At 41.6% G+C, this 18,870-nt stretch overlaps 1 protein-coding gene across 3 annotated transcripts in view; it reads left to right on the top strand.

The window, feature by feature from the left end:
- LGR4 (leucine rich repeat containing G protein-coupled receptor 4) overlaps positions 1 to 18,870 on the top strand; it is a 95,700-nt gene that overhangs the window by 47,584 nt on the left and 29,246 nt on the right. For all 3 annotated transcript variants that reach the window (XM_023756373.1, XM_023756372.1, XM_006091595.3), the window contains exon 2: positions 1,789 to 1,860. In XM_023756373.1, the coding sequence (XP_023612141.1) occupies positions 1,789 to 1,860 (72 nt within the window). The remainder of the gene's footprint in view (positions 1 to 1,788; positions 1,861 to 18,870) is intronic.

Genomic DNA, 18,870 nt, shown 5'->3' with positions numbered 1-18,870 from the left:
TCGGAATTGAACCCGGGACCCTTCAGTCCACAGGCCACCGCTTTATCCACTGAGTCAAACCAGCTAGGGCATATAGTCCTCGTTTTAATCGTCAAGCAAAAGTGCTCTTCCTGAGATTCACTGATGATTGTGCCAAGGTCTTGGGGGCAGTAACCCTCCTTTTTAAAAATCTTACCAGACAGAGGGTTTGCTTTATATTTTGACTATCACTGGAGGATTCAAATGATGCTTAGGAGACTCAGAGTTTCCAGTTAAGATCAGGGACTGGGGTTCACCTCTCCTGTTGTTACACCACTTGCCCAGTGGCGGTCAGGAGATGATTTAGTTCAGTAACCCCAGCTTCCCCATTTGTAAAGTGAGATTTTATATGCAGTCTGATGTTACCTGTTACTGTGGTTGCTGTTTTTGGTGCTACATTTATTGCTGTTCCCAAAGTTTTCCAAACCTGCCTTAGGAAGGGCTAGTAACTAGAAGGGATGCAATTCCTTTTCTAAATTCCAGTGAGAAGGAAGATGATGGAAGGCACTCTCCTACCTTGGCACTGAAGTTGTCACTTCCTTCAAAAGAAAATTTTATCTGACTAAAGTGTTATTGTGATCTGATTTTCGTGTGCTTTATTCTCTTACACTTTTCTTTTTTACTTACTTTTTAAATGTATATGTTTTTATTTCAGAGAGGAAGAGAGAGGGAGAGAGTGATAGAAACATTGATGAGAGAGAAACATCAATCAGCTGCCTCCTGTATGCCCCTCACTGGGGATCAAGCCCGCAACCTAGGCATGTGCCCTGACTGGGAATCAAACCGTGACCTTCTGGTTTATAGATCAATGCTCAACCACTGAGCCACACCAGCCAGGCTCTCTTACACTCTGTTATACCAACATGTCTAATCTGGTAAAGGGAAGGTCACATATGTGAATTTTCATGGTGAATTGCAGACAGGAGAGACCTGAGGGGTCAGCCATAGACTTTAAGATGAGACCAGAGGCAGAAGACCTGCGTGAGGCAACTTAGCCATTGTGTACTGGGACTGTCCCTCATGAGGCTGCCTCGACCTGTGTTTCATGGTGTCGATGTTTAGTGGAGTATGGAAGGGGAAAGCCAATCCAACAGGCAGTTGCCAGGGAAGAAGGAAATGGTTAATAAAGTAGTTTTAAGCTGTTGGAACTAGTTAATTGTTGTGTTACATCGTCAAATGAGTTCTCTCCTTTCTGCTGCCTCTCTAAGGAAGAACTGGGAATGGACTGCATACCTGTCATGTAGGCACTTGTCTCTAGCCCGCATCTGTTCATAGGCTAAAAATGAAATCCACTCACAGCTATTACCTGGAGGACTTTTATAGGTTTTGTAGAAATATGACGAGGGTACAGCTAGGACCTGTTTTATTGTTCTTGACAATGGCTTAAGAAGCCATCCTTGCCAGCAAAATTATTTTTATATCAAGTCCTTGGGTACTTATTTGCTTATTTATTACTTTTTAAATCAGATACAGCACGTTTAATACCACTGGGAAGCCACGCTGGCCCACTCATTGTATGTAGTTTGAGACATTTTCCCCAAGAATCCTTAAAGGGGGGCCATCAAGGATTTGGATATGTTTCTAAATGAAAAGATTTAATTTCTCTGTTTTCTGCATCCTGAAGCCAATTTATGACTATTCCTTGTCTGTCTTTATGCCCATTTTTCTTGTTTCTTTACAAACACTCCACCCCTAACTATTTTTCTGTTAAATTAAATGCCTCAAGTCTAATGTCACTGAGTTAACAAACTTCTTAATTTTGTTTTCCAGGGATATCAGTATGAACAACATTACTCAATTACCAGAAGATGCTTTTAAGAACTTCCCTTTTCTGGAGGAGCTGTAAGTATCACAAGGAGAATTGTTGTTTGATTGTGTTTTTTTCTCTTCTCTTTGGAAGCTTACAATAGGGATAGTCTAATGTGTCCTGTTAGGGGACATACAGATAGCTTCAGTGGGCTCTGTGCAGAGGAAATCATGCTTTTTTGGGGAAAACTAACTTGATTTTTTAAGTAGTGTAATTGCTGACGTTATTTTTTTGGTGGTGGTGTTGGGGAATTCTTACCCTTTGAGACAGCATGGAGGGACCTGGACAGTATTATGCTAAGCGAAATAAGCCAGTCACAGAAAGACAAGTATCACATGATCTCACTCAGATGTGGACTCTAATGAGCAAAATAAGCTGAAGTTATTTTTGAAAGCCAGAACTAAAACTGCTACTTCCATAGACATTTTTTTTTTTGCTGCAATTATTATAACCACGAATGCTGTTGCAGTGACACAAGTTAATTACAGTGCTATTTGGAGATAACAAGGCTGCTGTGTAATTACCATTGTTGCCAAAGGAGTTGCTGTATAGGTAACACAACCATAAAGAATAATACAAGGCATCTCAGGGTCCTGGTGCAGCCAGCAATATTGACGTGAGAGAGCAGAAAACGGAGTGTGGGTCCCTTTGGGCTTTTGCAAGCGACCTTTGCGGGTGGGGTGGATGCATGGAACACCTTCCGGGACTGCAAGAACACCTTTGACTTTAAGAGTGTCTCTGAACTCGTCAGTTGCACCTCACATTGCCAGCCTAACAGTGTACATTGTGGACAGTTTCTTTCCACTTGTTTTAACCTCCATTTTGTTTTGGTCTCCCCACTTTTTTGCAGTGCCTCGTTAAAACTGGCACGTTTAGGTTTTAAAGGAATTGGGAACTACATAGTGTTATATTTTAAGGAGCCAGGTGGAAAAAAGTAAAATCAGACTTGAATCAAGTTAAATATAGGCTTTTCATGACCAAGCTAATTGATTATGTAGTATGTGGAGGTAAGAAGATTACAGTTTGATATGACGAACATCAAAGAGATACAGCCCTGAAGGAATCTACATTCTTGTTACAGATTTGAGTCCTGCAGCCCAGCTGTTGAGTATTAGGTGCAAGTCAGTGAACGTCTCCTATCTTAGCTCGGCCCCTCCCCCAGCCGGGGCACAGGAATCAAATATAACACAGGCCGGGTGTGCTCCCTGCTTCCGACGGAGTATTGAAATCGCAGTTAAGGATTTAATAAAGTTGAAGAGAAAGTTTTCTTCCCACACTACTTAGTTGAACGTAATGTTCCCAGAGCCAAAACTGAACGGGGATTATTTTCACTTCCAAGCTTGTGAACTGGGTCAAGTTTCTTAACTTCCCTCTGCTCAGTTTCTTTGTCTCTAAGGTACAGATATCAACAGTCCCTACATCGTAATATCGTGGTGAAGACAGAATGAGTTAATAGATGTTAAATGCTTAGGACGGTCCATGAAACAGAGGTTATATAAATGCTAGCTACTATTTATTTTACTATTTTAAAACTACATTTGAAAAAAAAAAGCAGTGGCGTATATACCAAATATTATCTTTGGGTAAAAGGATTAAATGTATGTTTTATTTTGGCCTATTTTTCTTTAGTGAACATTCATTCTCTTGTAATAAATACTTATTTTCATTAATTTGTAACTGAATTTAAAAGGAGTGAACTAAGTATTTGAGGGCCCACTCCTTATTTCTCCTAATCAAGCTTTAAGATACTTTACCTATTCCTTTTTTTAAAAAATCCTCACCCAAAGATGTTTTCATTGATTTTAAAGAAAAAGGTGGGAAGAGAGAGACAAAGAGAGAAACATCAATGTGAGAGAGAAATGTTTATTCATTGCCTTCTGCATGTGCCCCAACCAGAGATTGAACCTGCAACCTAGGTATGTGTCCTGACTAGGAATCAAACCTGTATCTTTTGGAGTACAAGATGCTCCAACCAACTGAGCCACCTGGGAAGGGTCTATTCCTTTTTATTTCATGTATAGTTTCAGACTTAGGATTAGTCTCCCTTTATAGAAGTAATGATGCAATGAAAGGACATTAACAAGCGGGTGTCCAACCATCTGATGCCCCTGTGGGATGTGTGACGCCCCAGGTGGGGTCTGGAGAAGCTCTCCTTCCTTTGGGTGGGCGGTGGTGTGCAGACCCCCTTTACTGAGGCCTTTGACTGCCAGCTCCACTCTGAGAGGTTCGTAGTGAGGACCTGGATGTGGAGTCAAACCTGCTCAAGCTCAGCTTTGTGACGTTCACATCTTAGATTTCTTAAAATCTCAAATGACCAAGCCTAGGTCAAGCTCATGCGTGCTGTCAACTGAGACTTTTAATTGGAACCAAATTGAATGTGCCCGCTTGTTCTTTGGAGCGAGGTCATGTTCTCTCCATATTCTGCTATTGCAGTGAGGAGAGCCCATCAAATCAAGCTAGGACACTTTCTCCAGATATTGTACAGGATTTCAAAAACACATTCAGCCTGGCCAGTGTGGCTCAGTGGTTGAGCATCAACCTATGAACCAGAACATCACAGTTCAATTTCCGGTCAGGACACATGCCCAGGTTGCGTGCTCAATCCCAGTGTGGGACTTGGAGGAGGCAACCAATCAATAATTCTTTCTCATCATTGATGTTTCTATCTCTCTCTCCCTCTCCCTTCCTCTCGAAATCAATAAAAATATATTTAAACACACACACACACACACACACACACACACAAACACACATATTCAGTTAGGGCAGCTGGTGGTTAATTTCAAAGAAGAGGTCAGAGTAGTCTTTTATACTCTAGGAATACTTTAGACATTCAAGGGGATTTTCCCCCCATCTTAATATAAGCATGGTAAAAAAAACACACACCCATGTATTTTCTTTATAAAACATTGTAGTTTGATTTTGACATTCCAAAATGATGCTGCCATGGCTATTGTAATATTTCATAAGCAGCGGACCATTAATCAAGAAGTCATCTGGAAGTCATTTAAGCGTCACTGGGAAGCTGAAGTCCCTGTGGAGAAATGAATGCTTCATGGAGGGTGGGTTTTTTCCATGATACTTAATGAGGTGTGCTTTACAAGATGTGATCAGTTTGGCCAAGTTTTATGATAACCCAGAATGCTTTGAATATTGGGTGGAATCCGTTCCCAACGACATATGAGACGTGTTTATAGATATTTACATATTCACTTAGTCTTTCAACAAGCACTGAATCGTGCCGTTTGCCAGATCCCGTGGTGGTGCCAGGGACACCGAGACAAGTCAGTGTGGTCTTTCGAGTTGACAGTCTACATAGACCTGTGCCATCCAACAGCACCACCACGAGCCACAGGTGGCTATTTAAGTTTAGATTTAAAATAATTAAAATTAAATAAAATTGAACATTTATCTCCTGAATCGAACGAGCCATTTTTTCCAATGGCTAGTGGCTGTGTGTTGGACAATATAGATATAGAACATTTCCAATATTGCAGAAAGTTCAACTGGCCAATAATGGTCTAGAGCAGCGATGTTCAGCCTTTTTCATCTCATGGCACACCGAAACATAGGTTATATTTTTTGCCGATCTGAAAAAAAAAATAGGTATACTTTTGATTCATTCAAACCGGACAGCCATTGTTGTGTTGGCTGTTGTCATTTTTTTATTTGACCATCTAAGGCAGGGGTCCTCAAACTTTTTAAACAGGGGGCCAGTTCACTGTCCCTCAGACCGTTGGAGGGCCGGACTATAGTTTAAAAAAAAACTATGAACAAATTCCTATGCACACTGCACATATCTTATTTTGAAGTAAAAAAACAAAATGGGAACAAATACAATATTTGTATTTGCATGTGGCCCGCGGGCCGTAGTTTGAGGACCCCTGATCTAAGGGGAAAGAGGCCAGTGCCCTTGACTGAATGGTCAGGTGTGGCATGTTTTAAAGATGCTTGCGGCTCACGGGTTGGAAATGGCTGGTCCAGAGGAGGAGATGGAGTGGACACTTGATTCAGAGTCTGTGAAGACTGTCACAGACGTGTGTGCAGGATCAGGGGAAGCAGCAGGCTTACTTGGGACTGTAGGACTTAAGAAAGGCTTCCCAGAATAGCTTCTGCTGAGTCTTGAAGAACACGTGGGAATTAGCCGGATGAGGTTGGCTAGCAAGGGTGCTCCAGAAGGAACCACACAGAGGTAGACATTTCAGACGCATTAAAACACATGCAATGGCTAGGGATGCCTATTGGAGAACAGGGAAGTTTGAAATATTGAAAGACAGGAAAATGTTAGGAGATGAGGCCAGATCATGAGAGACTTGTTAAGCTAAGGAGTGTAGACTTTTATCCTGAAGGAGAGGTGAATTGCATAGGAGAGTGAGTAATGGGGATGAGGCTACACTTTTTGCTCTGAATGACTGGATGCCATTCACTGAGACTGGGAACCCCGAGAGCCAATCAGTTTAGGTCATGAAGAATTCAGTTTTATAAAGATAATGATGCTAAATAACATGCATATCGAGTTTTACAATGTATAAAAGTTCATTCTCATTACAGTGCAGAGAAGCGGTTTTATAAAAGCAGAAATGGTGCTGACGAGGTCAAGTGCCTCATTCAAGTTGACGGGTCTGGTTTGTAGTTTTGCTGGGACTTGAAATCAGATCCCCAGAGCCCTGTGCTTTCTGAACACGGTGGGTGACATGCATGTTTTCGCAGGGAAATATTTCACCCAATTTTTTTAAGTGAAATGTACTTTAAATACTATTGGTGCCAGTTTTATTTTCACATTTAACCTACTTTTGAACGTTTTACAGTTTATAAACATCATAACCCAGTGATTACACCCTGCTCTCCCCAGAGGATACAAAAACATAGGTCTGGCTCTAACTTCTACATACAAAGTGCAAAGTCTTGGGACGGTCTTGAGGTTTGCACCTCAGATTTGTACCATGTAAAATGGGACTCCTCACCGTAGAACTGTGAAGGGAAGATGGGGTCATTTTTGTCAACATGCTTTGTGACCATAAAATGCTATGTCCACTATTCCTCTTAAACATTACAGTCTTTCTTTCTCTTAAAGTGTTTGGGGGAGAGACTGTTTTGTGTGGGGTGGGTGTTGGAGAGGGACAATATCGGTTTGTGTTAAGGATGTGAAAGGAAAGTCAGAATTCTTGGAAAACGTTTGTTTAGCATCCACAGGTTTTGTTGTCTGCTGTGACGCTGCCACAACTATTTGTGGCTCTCCTTGAGACCTGCCGGGGCATTGGTAGACATTTGGGGAATGGCTGAAATGTGGAGTTGTGAAATTGATTTAATGAGAAACAGTAGAAGGCATATCCAACTGCTTTCCCATAGGTGACCACTGAAAAATCTGTGGATGTTACTTTGAGCTTAGATGTTGCAACAGCAATAGAAACCATTGCCAACTTTGGCACTTGCACAGTTGTTGTTTAACACGTACTATAAGACTAGGATAATTTCATTTGTTTCAAAATGTACTTTGACTTTGGAACTCTTCACAATGCTAAAGTGAAACTTGAATCTCTGAACACTAATCTCTGAATATTAAGATCTCTCACCCCAGCCAGTTTGGCTCAGTGGATAGTGTCGGCCTGCCGGCTGAAGGGTCCCAGGTTCGATTCCGGCCAAGGGCAAATACCGGAGTTGTGGGCTTGATCCCCAATGTGGGGCGTGCAGGAGTCAGCCAATCAATGATTCTCTCTCATCATTGATGTTTCTATCTCTTTCTCCCTCTCCCTTCCTCTCTGAAATCAATAAAAATAAGATCTCTCAGTTTTTTGGTTTTTGTTTTTTCTTCCATTTGTAGGACAATTAATTCTAAATGGAGGCTTTACTTTACAAAAGAGGACTAGCAAATAATTTGAAAGGGAGATTTTCAAATCAAATATAAACAGTGGGTCAAAACTAAATAGTTTAGTGATATGTAAGTATTGACTGACACATACATATACAGAATATATATATGCACACACATATATAAAAATGCACTTACAAAATGTTGCAAGCATAAGGAATTTTTGCACATACCATTTACTCAGATTACCCAAATGTTAACTCTCTCTCTACACACACACACACACACACACACACACACAAACACACAGACACCATAACATGTAAAATATATGTACATTTTTCAGAACCATTTGAGAGTAAGTTGCAGTCATCATGCCCTTTTACCTCTAAATATTTTATTGTTTATTCCAAAAAATACAAGGATTTTTGCTTAAATAACTGCAGCATAGTTGTCAAATTCAGGAAACTAGCACTGATATATATTTTTATCTGATCTGTAATAATTATTCAAATTTAACAACTGTTTCACTAATGTTTTTTATAGCAAAAGAAACAAATTTCTGGTTCAAGATACAATCGACACCTACAAGTTGCCTCTGGTTATTGTCTTGAAAATTTGTTTTAAATTTCTAAAACTATTTTTTGTGGTCTCTGAGTAAATGCATATAATTAAAATTGGTCAAGTTGGGCAAAGGGAAATTATTTTAGGGTGCAAGCGAAATAATAAATGGCAGTTAATATTTATTGAGAGTTTATTATGTGCTAAAAACGTAATACATGCTACCTGATTTAATGCTCACAAGGCCTCTATCCCCCGATGAGGTAGATATAATTTATTATTATCTCAATTTACAGATGAGAACATGGAGGTTTTAGAGAGGTAAAAAACTCACTGTGGTCGTATAGGAAATAGCAGAGCCAGGATTTGAATATATATTGATGTGATTCAAGTCTTCTTAATTTCTAAGCCATAGTGTTGCCTCTAGAGGCACAGGATTGAAAGGGAACTTAAGAGACCAGCCACTCACTATTATTTACTGCTCTAAGTATGTCCACAGCTAACCATCAAAGGTGGTTTGGCTGCCCAACATTTCCCTTAGTCAGTTCATTGAACACAAAATTTATTAACAAAGAGTTCTTCCTACAATGAAGTTTTCTTGTCTAGCCATACCATTTTCAGATGAAAATATCAAGGCCCAGTAGTAGACAAGTCGCTTGCCCAAAGTACCACAGTGAGTATGTAACTGAGCCGGGATTAGACCTATGTAAGCTCAATGTCATTCCCACTATATTCCATCAGCTTTAATGTCTCTGAAATGTTTAAGTGGTCTTAGATAGTCTTATTGGGTTGTTTAGAGCTGTAGAAAGTAGCTGATTATTGTTCTCTTCTAATGCAAGGAATTTCTTTTGCCTCTAAACTAAAGTTTGACTCACTTAACACTTCCTTGATGAAGGCTTGTCAGATAAGCTCTATCAACAGCAGTAATCTCCCAGTAAAAGCAAAAGAGTTCCTCAGTTGCTCTGATGATATATGACAGTTAAAAGTAATATATTCTTGGGAGCGTTCTCTTATTCCACTTTATAGTGCTTTGGTAGGATAATAGCCAAATTAATAGCCCTTACTGTTGGGAAGTACATGGTGAGCTCACAGAGCAGTATAACTAGTCTGATTCATCCCATTTTCTTGTGTCATTTGGGGACCGCTCATATTAGGGAGTTAAGGGTGAAAATAGAGAAATAGAAATAAACCTTATAGTAACTGGACGTACTATGTACTGGATAGGACTTCCTAGAACAAACATTGTTTGTATTATTTTAACTCATAAACTCAGAGAGCTATATTTGTTCCCAATTTGCTGATGGGGAGGCTGAGTTTTTCCTCAGAGTGGTTAAGTAACTTTCCCAAGGTCACATAGGTTGTTAGTAATGGACTTGGTTTCAATTCTAGCTCTGACTGTAGGTGTGGAGAGTATGAGGAAAGACTTATTAGACATTTCATGAATTCAACAGACTTTGGTTAGATAAAACACTGTGTTCAGTGTTGAATTTAATGGGATTCTTGCCTTTAAGAGAGATGAACAGTGTACTGGAGTAATGGGAGTTCAAAGGAGAAAGGAAGTAACTTCTATCAAGGAAGATTAAGGAAGACCTCATCAAAGAGTTGTCATTTCTGGAGAGCCTTGAGGGATGGTGGGAGTTCTTCATGAGGAGATAAGGAAAAAGGAGCATGAGCAAGGATATGGAGACGACTGGGATAGGTAATAGGAATGCTGTGGTGCTTGGTTTGGTTGTCGTGCTGAATTCCTGAAAGGAAGTTATGGGAAAGAAACAAGGAAGGAATTTGGGGCCAGATTGAGGGCCTTTCTTGGCAGACTAATGAGGAGTTTCAACATTTGAGTGGCTGTTGGAAGTTTTTGAGCTAGGAAATGACTTGATCACCTATGACCTTCAATCAGTGTCATCTCATAGCAGAAAGTAGGATGGCTGGAATGGAGAGAGTATAGGGAGACAGAGGAAGATACTAATGGCAATGGTGCAGGTAGGAATGATGAGAACCTGAACTAGGGCGGATGAGAGGCATTAAGAGGGAAGTTGTGGAAGTGGCATCAAGAGACGTCTCAGCTGGGATGACGGGTGTCATCAATAACACTTAATTTTAAGATGGCAATTTTGAGGAGTCATTTGATGCTTTGACAAAAAGACAATACAGAAAGAGAAATTGCTTCAGAAGAGATGATACTGCATGTACTTTTGAATATACATGTTGACTTTAGGTATGATATGGTAGGGGCATCTGGAAATATAGGTATGAAGTTGAGACTAGAGATTCATGGATGTCGGCTACAGAATAGAGTATCATGGGTATAGATTGTGGAGTCTTTTATTTTGAGGTGATTACTGGAAACATTAGATTATAAGAGCTTGCCAAGGGAGAAAGGGTAGATGAAAAGGGAAGGAGGCCAAAGACAACTCCTTGGGAAACACTTGACTCAGGGTGTGGGAAGAAGACCAAGTGCCAGAGAAGTGGGAGAATTAGGGCAGAACTGTGCCCCAGGAGCTGTGGGAGGGGAGGCTTTTCACAAGACAGGAAGAATCAGCTTTGACATGCTGGAGAAAGGGGCCCATGGCCAGATATTGAGAAAAAGCCTGGAATTTAAGTTTTTTAAGAATCATTTCAGTAGGGTCGTGAGAAGTTCATCAAGAAGAGGGCATGTGGGGACAGCTAGTAGGTGATTTCTGGTTTTTCGAGAGAAGATAGAGCTTGGAATAGGGACTGTATTTGACAGGAGTCCATAGGGATTTTAAGAGACAGAAACCCAACTGCGGCCTAATAGAGGATTTATTGTTTCATGTAGAACTAGAAAGCCCAGAGGTGGGGCTGGCTTCAGAGGGTACTGGATCTCAGGGTTAAAGGTTATACGTTTTCTCATGCTCTCCATTTCTTAGGTTCGCTTGTCTCTACTTTTGTATTTTGGCTTCATTCTTTCCTGTTGCAAATAGCCTGTCTCCCTATAGTGGGAAACACAACCTTTGGTAACCCCCAGCACATACTTGCATCTTGAAATCTGAAATGAATACCTATTGTCTTCCTCCCTCCTTTCAGCAGAAAACTCCTAGGAGGACTCTGGTTGGCCAGACCTGCCTCATGTGCCTGCCCTTGAACCAGTCTCTCTACTGTGTTCAGGATGGTATGGCCCAGCCTGGGTCATGGCCTCATCCCCACTAGGATTACCTGGTTGGAGAAGTTCCCCCCAAAGAAAGCAGAAAGGGGAAAGAAGACATGCCTGGGAGAAAGAAATTATTGTTATGGCATCCCGCTAGGACAGGGGTGGGCAAACTTTTTGACTCGAGGGCCACAATGCCACAATGGGTTCTTAAACTGGACCGAGGGCCGGAACAAAAGCATGGATGGAGTGTTTGTGTGAACTAATATAAATTCAAAGTTACATAAAAGGGTACGGTCTTTTTTTTTTTTTTTTTAGTTTTATTCATTTCAAACGGGCCGGATCCGGCCCGCGGGCCGTAGTTTGCCCACGGCTGCCCTAGGATCTAGTGACTGGACACACTGTGGGGAATATCTGGGTCGATCTAAAATGAACAAAGGATGGCTAAAGAATAGAAAGGTCCCCGTAAAAGCTTAGGTCATTTAAATTTATAGTAGAACCAGTGGGCTCTGTAACTTTGTCCTATAGTGATTAGCAGCCTACATGCAAAGGTGGTGAAAGGTTTGATGTACTCAGAATTTGGGTTGGAAAAGTCAGGAATTCATAGGAGACTAGAAGAAATCAAGCAGGAGAATCAAGCAATTCGTTGTTAAAGTGTTTGACACAGGATTCAGAAAGTGTGTAGAGAGGCAAATGAAGTTTGTTGGCTTGTTTATTAATTGATTTTAATCAAAGCTGATGATTTGTTCTTTGACTAAAAATAGTAGTGACTACAAGTAAATGAAAACAGATTGATTTTCTGCTAGCATGTTTGAACTTTCCAGCAAGGAAATAGACTAAGTCATTTCTTTCATGTATCGTTCACTCTAAGCCAGGCCATGCTTATTTAACACAGTATTATGTGCTTTAATAGAACCTTTAACTCAGAATTTGTTCATTATTTCCCCTATTCACCACTTATTAGTTATATCTATATATCTATATCTATATAGATATAGATATATAGATATATGGCATAATATTCTTTGATATATTGTGATATATTATTCTTAAATATTATATTGGGTCTACCAAAGAATATTATGTTGGAAATGCTAGAAATATTTGTATCACAAACATACTTGGTTTATTAATAAAATGATCATAAAATTAATGAATATTCAGTTTTAAAAATCCAGACTCAGATAAGAAGAAGAGAGGAAAAAGAATCACCCATTATCTCCACTGAGGGATATCCATGGTCCATCCCTAAACAAGTCATGGGGATGGAACCAGCATGATTGGCTAAGATCAGTCATAGTTTAATCATGAAGCTGAGTCTTGTAACAGAGGAGATATTTGAACAAATCTAGGCTCTGTCAGGAAGTCGTGAATGGCTATTTGGTAGGCAACCAACAGTGCCTGCCACAGTTCCTATCTGTTCTACTCACCCATTCTATACAGTTCATTTGTGCCCTTTCTGCTACAGGAAGCCTTCCCTGGTTTTTCTTTCCCAGATCCATCTTACGCTTTCTCTGCTCCTCACCCCTTAGTACTGGATGAAGAGCCTTGTGATTTTGTGCTCTAGGTGTGTCAGGATGTACTTGTTTTTCCAACTCCACTGACTTTTTTCTAAGGCCAGAGCCTGTTGTCTCACTTTCCTGTACGACCTTTGGTGATAGTAACCACATATTTGTACTTGAAATTGAGGGAAGGGTTAAGACAAAAGGATTTCTTTTTTTTTATAATATATTTTTATTGATTCAGAGAGGAAGGGAGAGGGAGAGAGAGGTAGAAACATCAACGATGAAAGAGAATCATTGATCAGCTGCACGCCCCACACTGGGGATCAAGCCCACAACTGGGGTATGTGCCCTGACCAGGAATTGAACTGTGACCTGGTTTATAGGTCGATGCTCAATCATTGAGCCACACCGGCTAGGCAAGACAAAGGATTTCTTATTTTGAATTTATTGATGTGAGAAACCTTATCAGACTATGTAAAAACTAACTTCCATTGATGTTTTATGTTTAATGAATCATCCTCATTTATAAGAAATGAAATGAGAAACGTCTTAGGAAAACGCAGTACCTTCTTTGCCATACCTGTGGTCCTTGGCCTGTAGTAAAAGGTCACATTTGTTGGTTGATGTTGGTTGTAAAAATTTTTTAAAGCTGTAAAAAAATATTTTTAAAGCTGTATTTCCTCATATGTGTGGATAGTGCATGTGTTCATTGCAGGAGGATAAATGACTAGGTTGTCAGGATAACTTTGCTCAGGAAATATAACTATTAACTAAGGTTTTTATTGATTTACCCATAAAATACGTCTTCTGTGGGTTACTATAAGAGGAACTGGAAGATACAAAGGCCAATTGGTGCAGGTGGAACATAAGTTTCTTTGAATTTGAATAAGCTCTTTTAGTATGTACACAAATACTAGATGGCCTATACACTGTTAGCAGGAACAAGCTTACTTTTTATTTTTTAAAAGGAGAGGGAGAGAGAGAGAGAAACATCAATGATGAGAGAGAATCTCAATCAGCTGCCTCCTGCACACCTCCTACTGGGGAACGAGCCTGCAACCCAGGCATGTGCCCTGACTGAGTTCATGGGTTGATGCTTAACCACTGAGCCACAGTGGCCAGGCCACACTTATTTTTTGATAAGCATTACTGCTTTAGTTTTGTGTATTTAAACAGAAATATGTAATATTACATATGTGTGGGGAGTGTATGAAATAATTGTCCTCTTTTCTATGAATGAAGACTACTTTTAAAAACTTGAGAATCTCCATAATAGGGGTTCTTAATACATGCATGCTCATAAGACATATTCAGTTTTCACATATACTTATATAAAAGTTCTATGAAGATGTAAAACTCTTCCTGGTATGTGAAGAAGTAGGGTAAGTAAAACGTGTTGGCTGACTGAGAACTCTCTGATATACTGTACCAGATGAGGTTTATGTAATGCTGATAGGAAGAATGTCCAAGGGGAATATAAAGGACACTATTTGATTGTTAGCCCTCTGGATTCACTATGAAAATAACCACATCCTTTGGTTCTCTTAAAGTCATTTATAGAAAATAACATAAGACAACATTGTTCTGTTTTTAGAATTTATATTATTTTGTTGTTTACCGTGTTTTATTTTGAGGCCTTATGTTTTTTTAGCCATGGAGTAGGGCCTTGGGCAAGGCATGGAGAAAACAGGGGCTCACTTTTTTTCATCTGTTTAAAAACAAAACAAAACAGAGAGGACGTGGTGATACTAAGCCTGCCTGACCCTGGATTATGAAAATAACAAGTGCTACATAAATGTTAGTTTTTGTTAATATGTGCTGATACCAAATATCCCTAAATGGGAATCAGCTACACCTCTTGAGGTCTTTATCTTTCACAGGAGGCAACAGAGTTCTGAGCACATAGTAGGGCCTTACCATGTAAATAAATCTATGATCAAGGATTTAAATTAGAGGAATGTATTATAATGCTTTTTGTTTTCACTTTAAAAGGTTGTCCAAATTTTGCATCCTGTTGATTTCAAATGATCTGTACTAGTAAAGGGGTAATATGCTAATTAGACCGGATAGACTGGACATCTTCCAGACAAAGCCACGGTGGCGGGGGCCAAGGCAGAGGCGGTTAGGGGCGATCAGGCTGGCAGGGGAGAGCAGTTAGGGGCATAAGGCAGGCAGGCAGAGGTGGTTAGGGGCAATCAGGCAGGCAGGCAGAGGAGTTAGGGGCAGTCAGACAGGCAGGCAAGTGAGTGGTTAGGAGTCAGTGGTCCTGGATTGCGAGAGGGTGTCTGACTGCTGCAGGGATCGGGCCTAAACCGGCAGTCGGACATCCCCCGAGGGGTCCCAGATTGTGAGAGAGTGCAGGCCCAGTTGAGGGACACCGCCTCCCCATGCACGAATTTTGTGTACCGGGCCTCTAGTATTTAATAAGAGAATGTCACTCACACTTTCCTGCAGCAATATTTGCCCCATTGAGTGTTGACCTGGAAATGCCTTCTCTGAGGGCAGTGCTATGGGCTGGTGCTTATGTCTATTGTATTTTGCACGTGGCATGACTTGATACTGATTCACCTACTTGAGAAAATTGAATGGCATTGCAGGAGAAGCAGCTCAGACATGTCTAGGTACAATCTGTGATAGTTCGTATGTGTGGCTTCAAATTAAGATCTGGGGAAACATAGGTGTAGGAAGAAATGGTGAGGGAGGAGCATTGCTGAGAGTGAGATAAATGTGGCTTGGTAGGGAGGGGTGGTGCGCAAGGTACTCTGCTGTCAGTACTTGATAATAGCACAATGCCAGGCCATCTGGTAAACCACTTCTGCAAAATGAAGGTGGTCACATGAATTGAGGGGAGGCCACTCTTTTCTGGTTTGGTCGCCTGCCCCCCAACTTCTCCATAATGTGATAGAGAAAGCACCATGAATAAAGCTCTCTATGGTTTGTATGCAAAGCGTGCTTGAGCCTCACTGCTACAGTTGCCTAGCCTCCCTCCGCCTGCTCCACCCCAGGCTCCTCACAACAGCTGCTGGGAGCTACTGAACCCTCATCTGCCCTTCCCCCAGCTCCGTCCATATGTCTAGTCAGTGTATATTGTAGTCCTTACTCTACTGTGCTCGACTAGAATTTCAGCCAAATGGCTACAATGACATTTCTATAGCAGACTAGAAGACACCTAAATCCAGACATTTCTCAGAGAAATAGACACCAATTGGCTTACTCTCTATTTCACACTTGTCTCTCTCGTTTCTTTAAATGAAGAAATCCCAGCCTAATTCAGCACACAGATTACCTTATGCCCGTGGCCTGCTCATTCATGCACACCACTGACCAGTACCTCTTTAACCCACTGTTCCTGTTCCCCCCTCTGGGAGGGGGGCCAGATGGAAAATATCATGTAGCATATGCATTTAGGATAGAGGGTATAATTGAAAACTCTAGCTCCCCCTGAAAGGAGCCCCTAATGTGAATCCACGGACCTTATGAATAATAAATACACACAAAACTGATTCATAAAGGCATTGCACACTGAGCCACTTGTATCCTGTTTCCTGGAAGGGCTCCAAGTCCAATGGGAGGGCGGAAGTCTTGTGGCTCGCTCCACCCTCTTTCGGTCTCTCCCCTCTCTGTCTTTGCTCTCTCTGCTTCTGGGACTGTTGCAACAAGCAGAATAAACAGGAGTTGCCTTGAGGTAGCCTGAGCTCCCATTTGAAGTCCTGCTAGACCCGTGTTAAATCTGTGTGATCATGTGCATGACCCAGAGTATGTTGAGATAATACTGTTGACCAATGGATTGGTGTTCCCAAGTTTAAAGTCCACCTTCCCCACCACCCTCCTTAAGAAAATATCCTCCCAGAATATGTTAAGAAAGAAAATTGTTGCCAGAGCACTTTAAAATCTAGCCAGATAGTTCTTTCCTGTTAGGAGAGCAAAGGGGAGTTGAAGGGAAACAAGAGGAGAAAGCATGCAGGAACGTGAAGCTAATCAGGAAGCTCTCCCGCTCTTTACATAGCAGGGTTGCCGTTTTGAATCCTGAGTCTGATAGGGACTTAGTTGAAGCATCACAGCAAATACCAAGGACCTACTACATGTCAGGTTCCATGTGAGAGGGTGCAAAATGAATATAAACTAGTCTCTGCTCCTATGGGACATATAATACAATTGAAGGAGATATGACAAGCTCATGGTAACTAGAGACAAGATGCATCCAGTGAGAGAGCTTTGACTATATAGATACCTGTGGAATCAAAGGAAGGTGAAAGCATACCAGTGTCACATTGTTGGTAGTATTATCCAACTTGGACAGGGATGATGAATAAGGTTTCAATGGGCAGAGGCCAGAGTGGGGGTATTTCAGGTGAAGGAAGTGTCATGAGGGAAGAGTCAGAGGTGGAAAAGCATAGAGTGCTAAATTACAGATACAAGGAACACTGGGGAAAGAAGATCATGCTGAAGGTCTGGCTAATTCAGCACAGAAAATGCTCAGAGTTGTGTGTTGTTGTTTTTTTAAGATTTAGATCTTACGGTATTATAATTAAGCAGTTTGAGGCAGGAGTCTTGTGGAAGTAAATGGCAATAATACTGGAGGAGAAAAAATGATGGCCTAGACTTAGGTGACAGCAGGAAGAGTAATGAGTGGATGGATGGACACTATGGAGCCAGGCTCCATATGGTCTATGTTCAGGGCGCCAAGTCCAACGGGAGGGTGGCAGAGGGGAAAGAAGGGATGCTTGGGACCATCTACCCTTAGCACAGAGAGAAGCATACCACGTGCAACCTTCTGTTCTCACCCTGATGATGTTTTTTTAAGGGCTTCATAGCCATTGGAAGAAGAAGTACAAAAATAGAAATATTATAATTTACCAAATTAATAACATTTTGTGGAGCCAGCCAATAGGTCCTCATGCAGAGAGAAGTTGGGAACACTGTTGGGTGTAGCAGAGACAATCCGGGCACAGAATGGGAAGTAGCTGGCCTTGGCTAGGAGAGGGCCACTGGTGACAAATTCTTCCTCAGGATCCGCCACCTGTTTTTCCTTGGGAGCTGCTGAAAAAGCACAACAGAGAATGTTCTATATCCCAATAGAGTCCCAGTGAGTGTAGGGCATGCCCTGCACCTTGGGCACCTAGGGGCCCCATCCCCCACCCCCATCCCCACGCCCCTTCCCACGGATCATCTTTGGCTCTGGGAAGAATGGTACTGTTAGTCTGTTGGAAACTCCTCTATAAAATTGCAGTTCTGACCTCCAAATGCCATAGTCCCTACGTGTGAGCTCTGGTCTGTTGGGTGAGACCTGTTGCAACTCAAACAAGGCTATTGCCCAAGTCCATTGTGTTATCTGGGAATTGGTTCCCGGTCTCTTGGTGACCCACCAGAGGCATCACAGAGGCGCAGGGAAAGTAGATAAGCATGGGAGCCAGCCAGGAATGCTGGCTCCTCCACTTACCAGCCCTGTGACTTATGCCAAGTCCACTAGCCTCTTAGGGACTCAGAGAAGCGTGGCTATTGTCATGCGATGATGAAAATGAAAAGGAATGTCTGTAAACCACTGTCACAGTGCCTGTAACTACTGTGGGCTCATTACCGAGTAGGTGTTTCCTTCCAGAGATGTGGGGGACTTGGTCCCCAGTCCTATTATTTACTCACTTTGCTCTTTCTGGATCTGAGATTTTGAACAAGAAGTATCCCTAGGGTCTGCTCTAAGAATTACTGGCCCATAAAAGAAGCAAAGAGGCTTTGGAGGGTGCAGCTGCTGAAGCTGCAGAGCCCTCACCAGGCTGCTGTGTTTATCATTCATTAACAGCCGCTCGGTAAAATGTGGGTAGAGGCATTCCAGAAGAAAGGAGTAATCAGAGGGAGTGTGAGGTGGTGTGCCCCCATCTCAGCATTAGCTTGGTCCACCACATCCGGGTAGTGTTGATTTCTCCAGATACTGGGCTTGCATTTCGGGATAAGCCACAGGCAGAGAGCTCATTCGGTCATTTCCATTGACAATAAATAGTGGAGAAAGAGAGGGTGCTTTTTGAAGTTAGCTTACTTTAGTTTTCCCTTGGCTCATAAAGGGGCAGAG

The sequence above is a fragment of the Myotis lucifugus genome, unplaced genomic scaffold (assembly GCF_000147115.1).
Source record: "Myotis lucifugus unplaced genomic scaffold, Myoluc2.0 scaffold_92, whole genome shotgun sequence".
NCBI classification, from domain to species: domain Eukaryota; kingdom Metazoa; phylum Chordata; class Mammalia; order Chiroptera; family Vespertilionidae; genus Myotis; species Myotis lucifugus.
The sequence above is the reverse complement of the archived record's forward strand: the minus strand, read 5'-3'. Positions and strand labels throughout refer to the sequence as shown.